We start from the raw sequence: 17976 nt of genomic DNA on the forward strand, positions 1-17976 counted from the left end.
TTAATTTTGTTATTGCTTCTTTGACTGTGTTTCTATTTACACAAAAAGATTAAACAGAGAGGTAAAAAAATATGGACGCAAACACTAACAATTAAACGGGGAAGTAAAATGTATCCAATAGTACTGAGCAAAAATTTTGAGGCACCCCATATTTCTTTACATGTTGCACAGAAAATTAGAAACATTTATTGAAACATGTCCAAACATAAATGAAAATACAGTACATCTGCTCTAGTTTTTTGGGCCTGTCACTACTTCTTTTCTTTTCTTCCGTTTGCCCAGCTTTCCCCTCCCTTTAAGAGCATATCTCAGGACACCATGCTGAGATATGCACGTTTCTGTCTAAAAGCTAAAAAAAAAAAAAAAAAAAAGGAATACGTTTTTGAGACTAGCTGATAGCAACAGTGCTGCTAATACGAACTAGTTCTTTGTTGTTATGTGTAGACACAACACTGGTTCATTCCTCGAGTTAGGTGACTTTTTATTTTACATTTGAATGATTCATTGTGGTGTGGTGCTTAACAAACAAACACATCTTCTGAAGACGGTCAGCTATGAGTGAAAAAAAAAAATTTCCAAAGAAAAACTTCTGATGAACTATTACTCAAGACCACTAAAAAAATTACAAGGAAGTAGGGTAACATAGTAACAAAATTAAGAAGTTTGCACATTACTGTATGTACAAGACATTTTGTGATCCATAGCTAATTCGTATATAGCACACAAAACATTAGGTAGTAAGCAGAAACAATGACTACAAGGCTACGGTATTTCTAAATCTAACCCACTGTTATTAGAAGACTAAAATTTAAATGATTAAATGTTTAATCTGTCCTGCTTCTTAGTCAACCATACCTTTGTTTAGGCACAAACATATATTTTCGTTCCTGGAAAATATTCATGGCTCTTTAGGAATTAGATGTCACAAGCACACGTCGATGAAATAAAGCAAAGAAAAAAAAATATCTAAATTCTAGATGTACGCGTTTCATAGGTTTTCCTGTCGCTTGCCGTCGCTACGCATAAACACGGAAGTTACAATACTGTGGCCGTGTTGCATTCGTAAACACCCGAAAAATCGGAATTCCTCTTCTCCAACCCAGAGAAATGTCAAAATATGGTAAGATTACTTAACTGTGACTTCCACCTTACGTAAAATCCAAACAAAATAGCACCTTAAAAGTTAACCATACTTTCTCTATCTATATCGATTTTAGCTTTCTAACAGTCCTTTAAATCTGTTAAATTAGAATCAAAGTTCATTCATTTCATAATATTTCACTGAAGTTTTTCACTAATGGCTTTTAAGACAGTTGCTCACTTAACTCCAAGTGGATTCAGTTTCATATTTGTAAAATGTTAAGCGTGCGGAGGTCGTAAATGATGTCTTTTTAATTTGAAAATTTCTAATTTCCGAGGCTTTCTAAACGCAGCATCAGTCTCATGTGTGCTAAATCAACCTCGCTTCTTCGAGAATAACTTTAAAGTATTTTTGATATTTCAGCCCGACAGCCAGTTGGGCTTCCACGTTTCTAATGTGTGCAGACGTCTCCTCGTTATGGCGGAAAGTGTCCGAGAAATCTTTTGACTGTTAAAACAAATTTAGGCGTCTTCAGAATACTAAGGGTCTGGTTTTAGCTAGGTTCTGTTAGCTGATCATTTCAGAAGAATGGAAAATAAAAAAGAGAAAACGTTTCAGTTCGTGGTCGTGGGGGGTGGCATCGCTGGCGTGACATGTGTGGAGCAGGTGAAATGAGATGAAAGGCATGTAAAAGCTTTGCTAGTACAATGCGTGTGCCATGTAGCTACTTAACGTACATGTTAATCTACATTGACAGCTGTCGTCCCAGATTCCGTCCGCTGACGTGGCTCTGATAACTGCAGGTCCCCACATCAAGGCAGTGACCAACTACAAGCAGGTCAGAGGGACATTGATGACGATGATGGTGGCGGTAGCTCAGTGGGAGCTTCATCTCTGACAGAATTATGGATTTGTTCTCACAAACTCCCACGTTACAAATGCATGCGCTCATGTATTTTAAGTCATCAACTGTATTAAAAAAAAGAAATAATCAGTATTTCATTATGATGATTCATTATGATTCACATACAAGCTGCCTTTAAAAACATAATATGATCATCATGGACACACTGTATTTTACTGTTCGGGTTTGACTATCAACAGGCTATCTTATCACTTCTCTGAATGGCTTTTAATGCTGTAATTTTCCACTGTCCTCCTTTCAAAGGTGTCCAGGACACTGGAAGAGTTTGACGTGGAGGAGCAACCATCTAGTGTTCTGGAAGAAAAATTCCCCAACCTTACTATCATCCATTCTGCTGTTAAATCACTCCACACAAAGTCACATGTAAGGTTTGGCCGCATGTAGGATGCATATGTGACAGCAAAGGCCGCACATGTTGTTTACTTACTGTAATTATAGCAGAGTGCAAACTGATTTCATGCAACAAGCACTTTACTATTAACTGTGTACTATTGCCACCTTGTGGACATATGGTGGGCAGGTTCCATGGAACAAGAATGAGATTATTGTTGCAGTACAATAGTGAATTTCACTATAATGAACGGTGCCTCCTTTAGCTTATCCATTACGCTGCATCATTCTTTAGGAAAAACAGAGGAGATGGTGCATCCTCTGTCTCATGAAAATAAATGATCAACATAACAGTCAAGAGACTGCGTTTTATATCATAACTTGCAAATATGCAAGCAATTTTTTAAATGTGGTAATTGAAATATAAATGTTACGCAATGTTGTTATAGTTTGCCTGATATGAAAGTTTGCTGCTTTCCTTGAAGCACTTCGTTACGAGTTTAGTGACATGTCTCGTAATCAAAGATAATGAGCCAAATCAAAGCTCAAAGTGAAGTGAAGGTTGTCGTGCAGGTCAGTCTGTACTGGTTGTGCCTTCATTTTAGACGTCAGCTTTTAGGATTGTCAATAATTAATTTGACTTGAGAGGTGCTGAGAGCTTTAATAAAGGTGAGTGTAGCAGATCTTCAGCTGGAAAAGAAAACTGTGTTATGGCCTGCATAACACAACACAAAAAGAACATGGGGCGAAGGATTAAGGATGAGATTTGGTTTGATGAGATTTTTTCTTACATTGCAACCCCTTCTCAGGGATTTGCGTCTCCTCCTGGATCGTAAATTAAGATCTTTTGTGTGTTAGGCAAATGTGTTAAATGCTTACAAGGCTAGGAGGATTAAAAGATGACCTTTATGTTTAAATCACACCTTTTTTCAAGAAACTGAGGTTGTGAGATAAAACAGTTAAAGCTCACAATTGATTGCCATTTCCCATGTAATGCTCCTCTCTTCGTCAGTGTGTGGAAACTGCAGATGGCCGGGTTTTTGGTTACAAGAAGCTGTGTATCTGCAGCGGTGCCAGACCCAAGCTGCTAACCCAGGACAACCCTTACGTGCTGGGGATACGGGACACAGATAGTGCTCAGGTACAAGCCAAATCTTCTGGATGTTTGTGTAGCTAGTAGCATGTGGGTCTGAAATTCCTGAGGAAACTAACCTCATAAGACTTTCATAGTAACACCAAACAGTTTGTCCAAAGAAAACAGCTTGACTGCTTGTCCTTGTATTTTAGTCCCTCTTCTCTGGTCTTCATTAAGGTGATATTACTTAACTGGATGTGGCATTAGCGACTAATTACCAGTCTACTAACCCTTTGAGCTCCTGTACAACTAAACAGTGTTTGAATTTCAGCTATTACAGCTTCTGTAAGATCTTATTGGTTTCACTGAACAAAAAAAGGGTGTTTGTGTATTTTCTACATCTGCATTAGTTGCACATAGTCTGTCTGTAAATGATTGTGTTTTATTAATAACCTTTAAACATAGATGTGTCACTAGTTTTCTTTGTTCTTTTAAAGGAGTTTCAGAAGAGGTTATCCAAAGCTAAGAGGATTGTTATTGTTGGGAATGGAGGAATTGCCTTGGAATTAGTGTAAGTCTGCTGTAGCCAGAATGCCATTTGAGCCCACAGTTATTCATGCTTTACTGAGTACTTGTGAACTTTGTGATCTTTAGGTATGAGGTGGAAGGCTGTGAGGTGATCTGGGCGGTAAAGGACAAGGCCATAGGAAACACATTCTTTGACGCAGGAGCAGCACAATTCCTCATCCCATCGCTTGAGGCCGACAAACCCCAGGCAGCTGCCGCCTGTAAGAGGCCTCGCTTCACTACAGAGGAAGCAGCTCCCGGAGGCTCACACATCTTCACAGCAGGTTCTTTCTTTTCCTTCCTGTTCTACACTTCTGCTCTTCTCTCCTTTAGTACAGAAAAAAGTATATAAAGCAAATGTTTGTCTTCTCTCAGATAGAAGCTCACAAGCGTACGGTCACGGTCCTACGGATTCTGGAAGTGCCCTGGGTCCTGACTGGCATGAAGGAATAGCTCTTCGAGGAGCAGAGCAGGTGAGATCCTGTATGCGTGGTTGAAGTCTGTGGGGAGTAAAAAAAAAGGCTAATGTTCTGTTTGAACAAGGTCCTAAAATGTCTTACATGTTCTGTTTCTGTGGTAGTTGAATTTTTAGAATGTGTTTTTAACTTAAAAACAGTACAGTTAATTTGGGAAATTAGTTTTGTGATCTTTATCTAAATGCATGTCACTTCCTCTGTGTTGTTCCGCCTTTCTAAGATACCTATTGTTATATTTTGCAGTGCAGCTAAATGGGTTCACACCCTAACGCCCATTAACTTAATAGCATAGCTGCGGGTACCTTCTGTTGGTTCATTATCAGATTCATAGTATCAAAATCCCTCTTGAACCTTATCTTGCTACTCAACAGCTATAATGGAAAAACATTTTTTATTTTAGTAGTTAAGTTAATGTCATTGAACTGCAAGTGTAGAAAGTCAAATGTGATTAAACAAGGATTAAAACATTTTGCTAACATTGCAAATAAGGTTTAAAAAGCTTTTTCACCCAGGTTATACTTCTTTTCCAGTCATGCTGACCACTCAGTTTTAACTGTGCATTCATAATGTACTTTATTCTAAAAGCTTTATCTGACTGTCGTGGCCTGTTTAAAATCATCAGTTAACCAATCATGTAAATCTTTTGACTCCTCCAACAGTCAAATGGCACATAGACAACATGCAAATTCTACACACACAGGCCCAGTGATAACCACTATGAGATGTTACAGAACTCTTCCCATAAATTTCTATTCAGGTTTGTTTCAGTGCCATGTCTCCTCATTATACAGTCACAGTCAAAAGAAAGTACACCGTCTGTCAGATCTAAAAGTTAGTTAAATTTACCCTTTTAAATTTTTCATATTTATTTCCTATCTTATTCATAGCCTTTTCCTTTTTTGTTTTCTTTAGGTCACGAGCAGTTGTCCAAGCATTTCACTACATATCGTACTGTGTATGACTGTGTACGTGACAAATAAAATTTGAATTTGAATTTTAAGATTTTACATATCAGGTCACAAAATTGCATAAATACAGACCTAAAAGCCCAGACCTACAAACTGCCAAAACCCCTGCTTTTAGAAAGGTGCTCACACTTGCTGATGATGAGTTAATCATCTGCATTTGATCAGCAGCACCTGACTGCTGCTTACCCTCTTAAATCATACGGAAGCAGTAAGCAGTGGTGTTCCACACACTAGTTTTGTGTTTCATGTGATCGCGTATTTAACTAATTCTAAGATCTGCTCAGATGATTTTTAATCTGTCTTGATATGTCGAACCTTAAACCTAAAAGAGGGTTTCTTTTTACTGTGACTGTACAGTAAAATCTCTAACAGATGATGTAAGGTTGTTTGTTTCAGACATGGCAAAAATGCAGTGAGAGAAATGGGGAAGTGGTTATTTCCACTTCGGCACACAAAAATAACGTAGGCTGTGGTGGTGAGGCAGCACAGAATTACTGCTAACCTCGTTCACAACTACACGAAATGCTGAACAAGCGGACAATCTAAAAGTTTAACAGCATTAGGTTCTAAAGTTGCTTTTTGCTTCTTTTTAACATTGTTTTACTAACCATTTCAACCTGGTTGCAATAATACTAGCCTCATAAGGCTGAAATTAATGGTTGTAGCTTATGTAAAAAAATTTTAAAAATCTTCAAAATACAGACTTTTTGGATTACTAGACTCAGTGAGTCCCCGGGTTAGCAACACAACAATAATTTGTCTGACCATCAGTCACAAATCCACACTTACTTTACTGGCAGGGATTAAATATCAAATAATGTGTTGTATGGCTCACTGCACTGTTTAATGGTAGGAGACACATTTAGTAGTTTATAAAAGCCTGAGTGTAGCACACAGTTTATCCTGTCATACTGTCCTCCTGTTCTGATGAATCCCCTCACACTGCTGGCATTTGCTCAGGTGTCCCACAGAGTTTCAGTGGAGTACCAGTGTGAGGTGGAAAAGATCTTCACCTGTGAGGAGCTTCATAAATCCCCAGAGCAAACACTAAGAACTGAGTGTGGTGAGGATTAAATTTACTGCTCTGTGTTTTTCTCTAACCCTGCTCCTTTCTTGCTCACTTTTTTGTTTGTTTTTTTACACTCTGCCCTTTGTCTGAGTAGGAGACTGGCCAGTTTACGTCCGGCTGACTAATGCCCAGACATTTGGCTGCGATTTTGTTGTCAGCGCCACAGGTGTCGTTCCAAACACTGAGCCCTTTCTCCAAGGCAACACGGTAAGAAAACTCATCCATATGCAAAGTGGAAATTCCTAGTGACTCTGCCAGAGCTTCCAGGCTTTGGGAACGTTGTTGTTTTGCATTATTATTAAATGCGTTCGTGCCATTTGTCATTCATCGTACGGTCATGCGTCTGGCCAGTACCGTGTTAGATTTTACCAAAAGTTGTTGAGCTGCACACAGTTTCATGACTGTATCTGCTATGCTACATTAAATACTCATGTTCCCACATAAAGTGCCTTTTCCCTCTTGATTCCCAAGTGTTTTCAGCCTCACTAATAGTACACACTCTACCTCTTCTCGTGTCTGCTCACTTCGATGTAATGTTCAGTGTTTTGCAAGGCAAATTGCATGAGACCTACTTGTACGGCTTATCTGTTTTTGTAAGTGGAAATGTGGTTTTAATGCCTCTAGATGTCAGTAAAGCATAGGTGAGCTTTTTCATTACTCTGGTTTTTCAGCCTGTGTAAAGCTGCTGGATTTCCAGCAAAGTGCCACTGCATCAAAGTTAGTGTAAAGTCTACAGCAACCACTCTGATTTACTTATATGTACTACATCTTCCTTTGTTTTGTTTTTTTATTACTGGTGCTGATCATTTCTCTGTGTGAAAGTTTGTGGTTGCAGACGATGGCGGCCTACAAGTAGATGATCACATGATGACATCCGAGGCAGATGTGTACGCTGCAGGTGACGTGTGCACTGCGTGCTGGGAGCAGAGCCCTCTGTGGCAGCAGGTAAAAAAACAGTCAGTTAATCTACAGTGCAGCATTTTTGTCCTTTAAACATTACGTACTGCTCATGTCGTTTAAGTAATCCAGTGTAAAAATTAGAAAAAGTAGCGTACCATGTGTTTCCTGATTTTTGACTTAAAACAAAATTATAATGCCAAGCAACTGTTTCTGTTTTAAGCAGCTTCTATATGTGGAAAACAATTAAAAGTTAGATAATTAGATATATTAGCTTATGCCAGGGCAAAGCATCCATCTGTCCATCCGCAAGTCATAGGAATTGCTACTTCTGGACACAATGAGCAGCTAATCATCTTAATTGTGCTCAAGGTCAAGATTGAGATCTTATGGGTCATTTTACAGGCACAGTTTTCACAACACTCACTACTCCTTCTAGACAATTGGACAGATTTTAGTGAAACAAGATTAGTTTGTCCCAGATATGACTGTTTGCAAGGCTTCTTTATATTCAATTCAATTCAATTTTATTTATATAGCGCCAAATCACAAGAAAAGTCGCCTCAAGGCGCTTCATAGATACAGAGAAAAACCCAACAATTATGACCCCCTATGAGCAAGCACTTTGGCGACAGTGGGAAGGAAAAACTCCCTTTTAACAGGAAGAAACCTCCAGCAGAACCAGGCTCAGGGAGGGGCGGGGCCATCTGCTGCGACCGGTTGGGGAGAGAGAAGGAAGACAGGATAAAAGACATGCTGTGGAAGAGAGACAGAGGTTAATAACAGATATGATTCAATGCAGAGAGGTCTATTAACACATAGTGAGTGAGAAAGGTGACTGGAAAGGAAAAACTCAATGCATCATGGGAATCCCCCGGCAGCCTATGTCTATTGCAGCATAACTAAGGGAGGATTCAGGGTCACCTGGTCCAGCCCTAACTATATGCTTTAGCAAAAAGGAAAGTTTGAAGCCTAATCTTGAAAGTAGAGATAGTGTCTGTCTCCTGAATCCAAACTAGAAGCTGGTTCCACAGAAGAGGGGCCTGAAAACTGAAGGCTCTGCCTCCCATTCTACTTTTAAATACTCTAGGAACAACAAGTAGGCCTGCAGAGCGAGAGCGAACTGCTCTAATAGGGTGATATGGTACTACAAGGTCATTAAGATAAGATGGGGCCTGATTATTTAAGGCCTTGTATGTGAGGAGCAGGATTTTGAATTCTGGATTTAACAGGAAGCCAATGAAGAGAAGCGAAAACAGGAGAAATCTGCTCTCTCTTTCTAGTCCCTGTCAGGACTCTTGCTGCAGCATTTTGGATTAACTGAAGGCTTTTCAGTGAGTTTTTTGGACATCCTGATAATAATGAATTACAGTCGTCCAGCCTGGAAGTAATAAATGCATGAACTAGTTTTTCAGCGTCACTCTGAGACAGGATATTTCAAATTTTAGAGATGTTGCGCAAATGGAAGAACGCAGTCTTACATATTTGTTTAATATGTGCGTTGAAGGACATGTCTTGGTGAAAAATGACTCCAAGGTTCCTCACAGTGTTACTAGAGGCCAAGGTAATGCCATCCAGAGTAAGAATCTGGTTAGATACCATATTTCTAAGATTTTCAGGGCCGAGTACACTAACCTCAGTTTGATCTGAATTTAGAAACAGAAAGTTAGCGGCCATCCAGGTCTTTATGTCTTTAAGACATTCCTGCAGTTTAACTAATTGGCGTGTGTTATCTGGCTTCATGGAGGTAAATGATGGAAAGACAAGAACACAGCTTTACTGTTTCTACCAGAATTCTCGCCTTCATTTAAAAGATCAATCAATTGATGCAAACTCAGCAGCAACAAGTGCTTTAAGCTGATACTGCGATACTGTCAAAGGAGGTAACACCTCGAATCTCATGAAACACCTGGCGACGCATAGCGTTTTTTTAAAAGCCGAGAAATGCGCCGTATTTGATGGCAGCAGCAGCCGTTCTTCTCTGCGCAGACCCTAAGCCTCAACAGCAGCCACTAGGCCCAGGATCCTACTGCTCCACCAGGCCCAGGATCCTCCAGCAGCCACTGGGCCCAGGATCCTCCAGCAGCCACCAGGCCCAGGCTCTTCCAGCAGCCACTAGGCCCAGGATCCTACTGCTCCACCAGGCCCAGGATCCTCCAGCAGCCACCAGGCCCAGGCTCTTCCAGCAGCCACTAGGCCCAGGATCCTACTGCTCCACCAGGCCCAGGATCCTCCAGCACCCCTTGCCCAGGAGAAATGCTAGTGATAAACCAGCTATCATCATAAGATTTGTAAACAGGAAACACAAGAATGCACTGCTGAAGCAGGGGAGGAAACTAAAAGGATCGAACGTCTACATGAATGACCATCTAACCAAATCCAATGCTGACATAGCGAAGAAAGCACGATACCTAAAGAAACTGGGTAAAATTCAGAACACCTGGACTGCAAACTGTAAAATATTTATAAAGCTCAACGGTACACCGGAGGAAGCCAAGGTGCTGGTCATCAAATGCATCCAGGATCTGGAAAAATATTAACAGGTCACTTGACTACAAAGGCAAGGAGCGGGACAAACAATCTACAGTCATCAAAGCAGGTAATAGAAGACAACAACGGAAGCTAAAGCGTAACGTATTCAAGGATGAAACAATCAATTAATTCATTATCTGGGAATTATACATTGCTACCACAAAGGATTGCTAATCAGGAGATAAATTCACCAGTAAACACGGAATACAAAACACACTTCACAGAGCAGGACATTGATCCAGAACTGAACTTTTTTTAACATCAAAAATACCTGCTACTATCATACTGAAGAACAATTCAACAAAACTGTCAAGGTCGACGGCAAAATATCTATAATCCACTTTAATAGTAGAAGTTTATATGCAAATTTTCACAAAATAAGGGAATATTTAAGCAAATTTACACATCCATTCAGTGTGATTGCAGTATCTGAAACATGGATTAATAAACAGAAAGGAGAGGACTTTGTAATAGATGGATATGAATTAAATCTTACAAATAGAAAGAATAAGAATGGCGGTGGTGTGGCCTTGTTTGTGGATAAAAATTTAAAATACAAGGTGGTAGAAAAAATGACGATGGCGGTAGATAATATATTAGAGTGTGTAACAATAGAAATTAGTATGGGAAAAGAGAAAAATGTCATTGTAAGCTGTATATATAGAACACCAGGTTCTAATATTGAAATTTTTAAGGAGTGGGTAGATAAAACATTTATTAGGACAAATCAAAAAGTCATGTTCATTTGTGGGGATTTTAACATAGATCTACTAAATCCAAACAAGCAGAGAGCGACAGAGGAATTTATTAATACAATGTATAGCTTGGGACTTTTTCCAGTGATCACTAAGCCCAGCAGGATTACAGCACAGTCGGCAACCCTAATAGACAATATATTTACTAATGAAATAGAAAATAGAACCATAAGTGGTCTCCTAATTAATGACATCAGTGATCATCTACCTGTTTTTATAGTGTATAACAGCAATTACAGGAAGGTTAAACAGCAAAACACAATAAAATACAAACGAGTGAGAACAGAAGAGTCAATAAACGCATTCAAAAGTGATTTACTCAAGCAAGAATGGGAGATGCTGTATAAGGAAAAAAATATTGATAAAGCTTATGAGATTTTTTTAGGAAAATTTAAACTGTTATATAATAGTCATTGCCCAGTAAAGAAATATAGTAAAAAACAAAAATATGCAGAGTGCCCATGGATTACAAAAGGATTGCAAAATGCATGTAAGAAGAAAAATGCCTTATACAGAGAATTTATAATGAACAGAAGTACAGAAGCTGAAAATAAATACAAGAAATATAAAAATAAATTAACGAGTATTTTAAGGTCATGTAAAAAGGAACACTATGAAAAATTACTGATTATGAATAAAAATAATATTAAAGGGATCTGGAAAACATTAAATACCATCATCAAAAAGGGCTCGGGGGAGGCAGACTATCCTTCGTATTTCACAAATAATGATAGAAACATTACTAATATGAGCGATGTGGTAAATGATTTCAACAAATTCTTTGTAAGTGTTGGGCCAGACTTGGCTGAAACAATTCCTGATATAACAGATTCTGTAGAGAAAGAAACTAGACTCATTGACCGCAATCCTCATTCAATGTTCTTAACGGTGGTGGAAGAAATGGAAATCATTGATATTGTTGGGAAATCACAAACAAAAAACTCTACAGACTCTGACGACATTGATATGGAAATCGTTAAGAGAGTGATAGAGGGCATTTCCAAACCCTTAACACACATTTGCAATTTGTCCTTACAAACTGGTACATTCCCAAAACAAATGAAAACAGCTAAAGTAACACCACTGTTTAAAAATGGTGACAGACACCAATTCACAAATTATAGGCCTGTCTCTCTACTTTCTCAATTTTCAAAAATACTGGAAAAAGTCTTTAGTAATAGACTTGACAAATTTATAGATAAACACAAAATAATAATGGATAGTCAGTATGGTTTCAGATCAAATAGATCAACATCATTGGCATTAATGGAACTGATCGAAAATATCACCAACAATATAGATAAAAGACAATGTATAGTTAGTGTATTCATTGACCTAAAAAAAGCTTTTGACACAATTAATCATGACATATTACTTGATAAACTGGAGTACTACGGCATTAGAGGAGTGGTGTTAGAATGGGTAAAGAGTTATTTGAGAGACAGGCAGCAATTTGTGAAAATTGGAGAATATCAATCAGAGTGTATGGACATTGTTTGTGGAGTTCCGCAGGGGTCAGTATTGGGACCAAAGCTGTTTATCCTCTCTATCAATGATATATGCAGAACATCAGATATACTACAGTTTATTCTATTTGTAGATGATACAAATATTTTTTGTACTGGAGAGAACTTACAGCAGCTTTTGGAAATTGTCACACAAGAAATGATTAAACTGAAAACATGGTTTGATAGAAATAAGCTATCATTAAATTTGGAAAAAACTACATTTATGTTATTCGGAAATTGTAAAAAAGATGCAGGAGCAAAATTATTAGTAAACAATGTTGAAATAGAGCAAGTTTCGGATACAAAATTTCTGGGTGTGATAATAGATAACAAAATCTGCTGGAAACCTCACATAAAGCATATACAAGCCAAACTGTCAAGAAGCATCTCCGTACTAAGTAAAGTTAAATATTTTTTGCCTTCCAAATCACTCCGGGTACTTTATTGTTCACTTATATTGCCATATTTGGAATACTGTGTGGAAATTTGGGGAAACACATATAAAACTGCACTTCAACCAATATGTAAAATTCAAAAAAAAGCAATCAGGATGATTAATAAAGCAGGATTTAGAGACCATACTAACATCATGTTTTTGAAATTAAAAATACTGAAGTTTATGGATCTTATAAAATATAAAACTGCAAAAATTATGTACAAGGCCAGATACAATATGTTACCAGGAAATATACAGAGGGTGTTCTATGACAGAGAAGGAGACTATGAATTGAGGGGGAAATTGAATCTAAGGATTCTTAAAGCACGGTCAAAGGTTAAAACCTTTTGTGTCACTATTTATGGGGTAAAACTGTGGAATAGTTTTACTATAGATCTACAGCAATGCTCAGGAATTAGTAAGTTCATGAAAATACTTCGAAAACTGATTTTGGAAGAATATGATACCGATAAAGATGATCACCCATTGTATGTATAAAAATATCAAATTATATCCAAATTATATCAATCACGGTAGCCAAGTTTATATAGGTTCTCCTCGTGTATTGTGTGGAGTATGTGATGATGGGAATTAGGTGAATTATGTGGGATCAATAAAATGTTGAGCAGGGGTAGGAATTAATAAGTATGTTCATACTTCTTCCTACTCCTTTTCAGACCAAACATTGTTACATTATGTCAGACGATTTTGTTTTATTTCATTATATATTTTTTGTTTATCTGAACACATACGTGTGTGTGTGTGTATATCTACATATATATTTGTATCTGTAAATGAAAATATATGTAGTGTGTATATATTGTTTTTTGTTTTATATGTCTGAAACAAATAAAGATACAATACAATACAATACAATGGACAGATAGAGCTGGGTGTCATCTGCATAGCAGTGTAAATGTATGCTATGTCTTCTAATGATGCTGCCTAGGGGAAGCATGTATAATGTAAACAGAATTGGTCCTAGCATTGAACCCTGTGGAACTCCATAATTAACCTCAGTGTGTGAAGAGGACTCCCCATTTGCATGCACAAATTGGAGTCTATTAGATAGATATGATACAATATCGCCGTGCATTTGAATTCTCAGTAGTTTGTACAATACAACAAAACTTTTCCATTTCTTTCTGTGAAACAAGCTGTGAAACTGTGATAGATGTGAGTTTTAATCGACACTGAAAGGTGTCAGTTTAGACCCAGCGTGCCAGCAGTAATTCAGTTCGCTGACTTAACGACAAGTTTAATGACAAATGGTTTGAGAAAGCGCACGCTTGAACAGGCTTACAAAGCTAACGGCACTGCATGGTGAAGGTGTTTCAAACTTTAAACAAATGAGATTAGGAGAGATTATTTAAGAAAATAATTATATCTGGATTTTATTTTTTAAATTAAGAAGCATTTGTCAGTATTTTTAAACTCATTACTTTACTTTGGAAATTTTTTTCTCCTTTTTTCTCCTCACGGTGTATTTTATTTTGTTAGTTTAATCTTAGAAAATGTTTAATTCTGCTTTTTTATGGCTGTAGTCATCCTGTAAAACATGATCGCATACATTCACATAAAGATTTTTTGCTAAAAAGAAAAGTAGGCTGTAACGTTTCATACACCATGTTACGTAAAGACACTTTGCGCAGTGTTAGAAAAGTGTGGAGAGCAGCTGTCATATTTGCACTGTCATGCATATTTGAATGTAACACTGTGTATGTGTTGTGTGTACAGATGCGTTTATGGACGCAAGCTCGTCAGATGGGTTGGTATGCAGGCCGTTGCATGGCAGCACACATCCTGTCAGAACCAGTGGAGCTGGACTTCTGCTTTGAACTCTTCTCACATATTACTAAATTCTTCAACTACAAGGTAAGAGATGTTTTACTAAAGTGCAGCAAAGTTATTTAAATGATAACTAATAGGTTAAACATCAACTATGCAAAGTGGAAAGGTTTTCATTCTTTTCAAGGTGATTTCACAGGGCCGCATGGTTTTAGCCTCAAGGTTGATTCACAGTGCTTTTTAAAAAACATGTCTCCTTCTGATTATTCCACAGGTGGTCCTACTGGGAAAGTTTAATAGTCAAGGGCTTGGGCCAGACCATGAGCTGCTGGTACGCTGCACTAAAGGCCAGGAGTATGTCAAGGTGAAACTGCAGGGATAAACAATGTGATGACAGTAAATGGTAAAAGGACTGGTACTTACAGTGCTGTGAAAATGTATTTGCCCCCTTTCTGAATTTTTACTTATTTATTTTGACATATTTATCAAACTTACATGTTTCAGATCATCACACAAATTGTATCAGACAAATATAACCCGAGCACGAACAGACACATCCTGAAGTTTGCTGATGACACAGTGATCGTCAGTCTTCTGGTGGGGGACGAGTCAGGCCATGGGCAGATTGTAGATGATTTTGTGGATTGGTGTGATGAGTCCTTCCTTTCACTAAATGTGTCAAAAACTAAAGACATGATTATTGATTTTAGGAAGTCCTCTTATAGCTCATCCCCTACTATCATTAGAACTGCTGATATTGGGATCGTTGAGAGTTATAAATATCTAGGTGTGGTACTTGACCATAAACTGTGTTTTGAATCTCATGCTGATGCCACTCGTTTTAGAGTACCTCTGAGGAAGACCAAAAGACTCAAGGCTTCTTTTGTCCCTACTGCATCCTGTCTCCTACATGGCATATAACCGTCCTGGGATTTTCTATTACTATTATTGTCATTTTATATTATGTTTTGTTTACTTTTATCCTGCTGCTAAACTAATTTCCCTTTTGGGACAATAAAGAATTTGAATTGAATTGAATGTATTAATGGCTATCCCTGCCATTATCTCACTGGAGTGGAGTCCTAAACCCTTAGAAAATAAAACCTTGCATTATTGCCCTTCCCAAACTGACAGATGTTAAAGACTTTCTCTCATCTGTTCTTGAGTGTTTTAGATTGTGACATGATGTGTTGTTTTTGAGAACTTCAGCCTACATCATGGCAAACAACATCTTGTTTCAACAGGTCTGACAGTAAACAAACCTGAGTGTAGCTTGTGAAAGTTAACTCAGCTTTTGAAAACTATGTCATGGCTTAACAAGGGCGGGACAAAAGCATTTTTCACACAGGGCCAGGTAGCTTTGGATAGCTTCATAGTCATCATTTAAAAGCTGCATTTTGTATACACTATCTACAAATGGAGTTCCAAGGTGAAAACTGCTGTCGAAAACGGCTCATCTCACATTTTTCAAAAAACATCTTGATGATTCCCAAGACTTTTGGGAAAATATTCTGTGGAATGGAGAGACAAAAGTTTAACTTTTTGGAAGGCTTGAGTCCCGTTCCATCTGGCGTACAGCTAATACAGCATTTGATAAAGAGACAATGATACCTCCAGTCAAACATGGTGGTGGTAGTGTGATGGTCGAGGACTGCTTTGCTGCTTTAGGACGACTCGCTGTAATTGATGGAAACATGAATTTTTTTTCTTCTCACAAAATCCTGAAGCTCAAGCACACTTTGGTTATGCTGCAGGTCAATTATCCAAAACACCAGCATGTCCACCTCTGAATAGCTTAGAGCAGGGGTGTCCAACTCCAGGCCTCAAGGGCCGGTGTCCTGCAGGTTTTAGATGTGTCCTTAATCCAACACCGCTGATTTAAATGGCTAAATTACCTCCTTAACATTAAGGTCTCCAGAGGCCTGGTAACTAACTAATCATTTGATTCAGGTGTGTTGACCCAGGGTGATATCTAAAACTTGCAGGGCACCAGCCCTTGAGGCCTGAAGTTGGACACCCCTGGCTTAGAGAGAAAAACAAAATAGAGGTTTTGGAGTGGCCTTGTCAAAATCCAGGCTTGTATCAGACTGACGACCTTAGCACAGTGCTGAAGGGAGGGCTTTAAAGTTGCCTGTACTGAAGCGTGCATGCACATGCAGAAATACTTTTTCACAGCATTGTAACTTCTTCAGTCTTCAAAATTAAAATCACCAAAGGCTAATCTGGAACCCAGAAATCAATGGGAGCTGCCAGGGTGTCTTTGTCTTTTGTATACAATCTTTAGCTAATATCAATATTTTGTCCATCTCATTGCAATTAAATGTTTGTTCCAGGTTGTTCTCAGTGGAGGGAGGATGGTGGGAGCAGTGCTTATTGGAGAAACAGACCTGGAAGAAACATTTGAAAACCTGATACTCAACCAGATGGATCTGACGCCATATGGAGAAGAATTGCTTAACCCTGACATTGACATAGAAGACTACTTCGACTGAGCTCTGCTGGAGAGTTTGAACAATGGCAATTAGCTGTGTGAAAGAAAGATTATGTTTGCAATAGTAAATGAAATTATTTATTTTTGCTTTAAATAAAAAAAAATTCTAAACCACATGCACTAAATTGTTGGTTGAAATATGTATTAGGTAAAAGTATTTTTGTAGCAGTATATACAATACCGTGCAAGTCTTGAGCCATCCCCCATTTCTTCAGAGTTCAGCAATTTATTGAAAAGTGCAAACAGACGTGGACATTTGCACAAGCTTGAAAGTCAATATTTGGTATGACCACCTTTATTCTTCAACACAGCCTGAACTCTCTTAGGCGACATTTCTTGTCATTTCTTTAAGCAGTCTTCAGGAATAGTTCTCTAGGCATCTTGAATGATATTCAAAGCTCTTCTTTGGATATTGGCTGTCTCTTGTTCTGTTCTCTGTTAAGATGAACACACACTCAGTAATATTGAAGCCCAGGCTTTGTGGAGGCCAGTCCATGACTGATAGTGGTCCATTGTGCATTTTTCTATCTAGGTATGCTTTTACTGCGTTATCTGTTTTTGGGATCATTGTCACATTGAAATTGAAGCCATTTCCATTTCAAATATTTCCAGATGGTATGTATGGTTATTCAAAATCTGATTGTACTTTTCTGTGTTCATAATTCCATGGTTTTTGACCAATCGCATTAGACACCAATGGCTAATGCAGTCCCAAACATGACAGAGCCTCCACCAGGCTTTACAGATGGCTGTAGACACTTACTGTTATTCATCCCTCTATAAGTTGCTTCAGATTTTCAGCCCAGTTATTGTGTAGCCTTTTCTCCTTGTTTCCCTTCATTAAGAATGGCTTCCTGACATCCACGCTTCCAGTGAGAAGATTTCTGATGAGGCTTCAGTGAACAGTAGATGGAGGGCGAGAGGCATCTCTTATTGCTGGATTTCTTCATATTGCTTAAAGACAAATGCTGTTCATCTGCTATAGGTTTTAGGCCTGACAGTTTTATCAATTTTTTAAGGACACCCTGCACATCACGTTGACATACACCAAGTTTTGTTTTTATTATTATTATTACCA

The 17976-nt window shown here is 38.2% G+C and overlaps 1 protein-coding gene across 1 annotated transcript; it reads left to right on the forward strand.

Moving 5' to 3' along the window:
- The first annotated feature begins 1430 nt into the window (after positions 1-1430).
- On the forward strand, positions 1431-17023 carry pyroxd1 (pyridine nucleotide-disulphide oxidoreductase domain 1). Its single transcript, XM_004553906.6, has 13 exons — positions 1431-1747; positions 1839-1919; positions 2250-2369; positions 3349-3477; positions 3909-3982; positions 4066-4262; positions 4354-4451; positions 6383-6485; positions 6586-6698; positions 7314-7436; positions 14357-14494; positions 14682-14771; positions 16741-17023. Exons 1-13 carry the CDS (start codon positions 1670-1672, stop codon positions 16897-16899), a joined length of 1503 nt encoding a protein of 500 aa, XP_004553963.3. The 5' UTR covers positions 1431-1669; the 3' UTR covers positions 16900-17023.
- The last annotated feature ends 953 nt before the right edge of the window (positions 17024-17976 follow it).

This window comes from Maylandia zebra, linkage group LG17 (genome assembly GCF_041146795.1).
Source record: "Maylandia zebra isolate NMK-2024a linkage group LG17, Mzebra_GT3a, whole genome shotgun sequence".
In the NCBI taxonomy this organism is placed as follows: domain Eukaryota; kingdom Metazoa; phylum Chordata; class Actinopteri; order Cichliformes; family Cichlidae; genus Maylandia; species Maylandia zebra.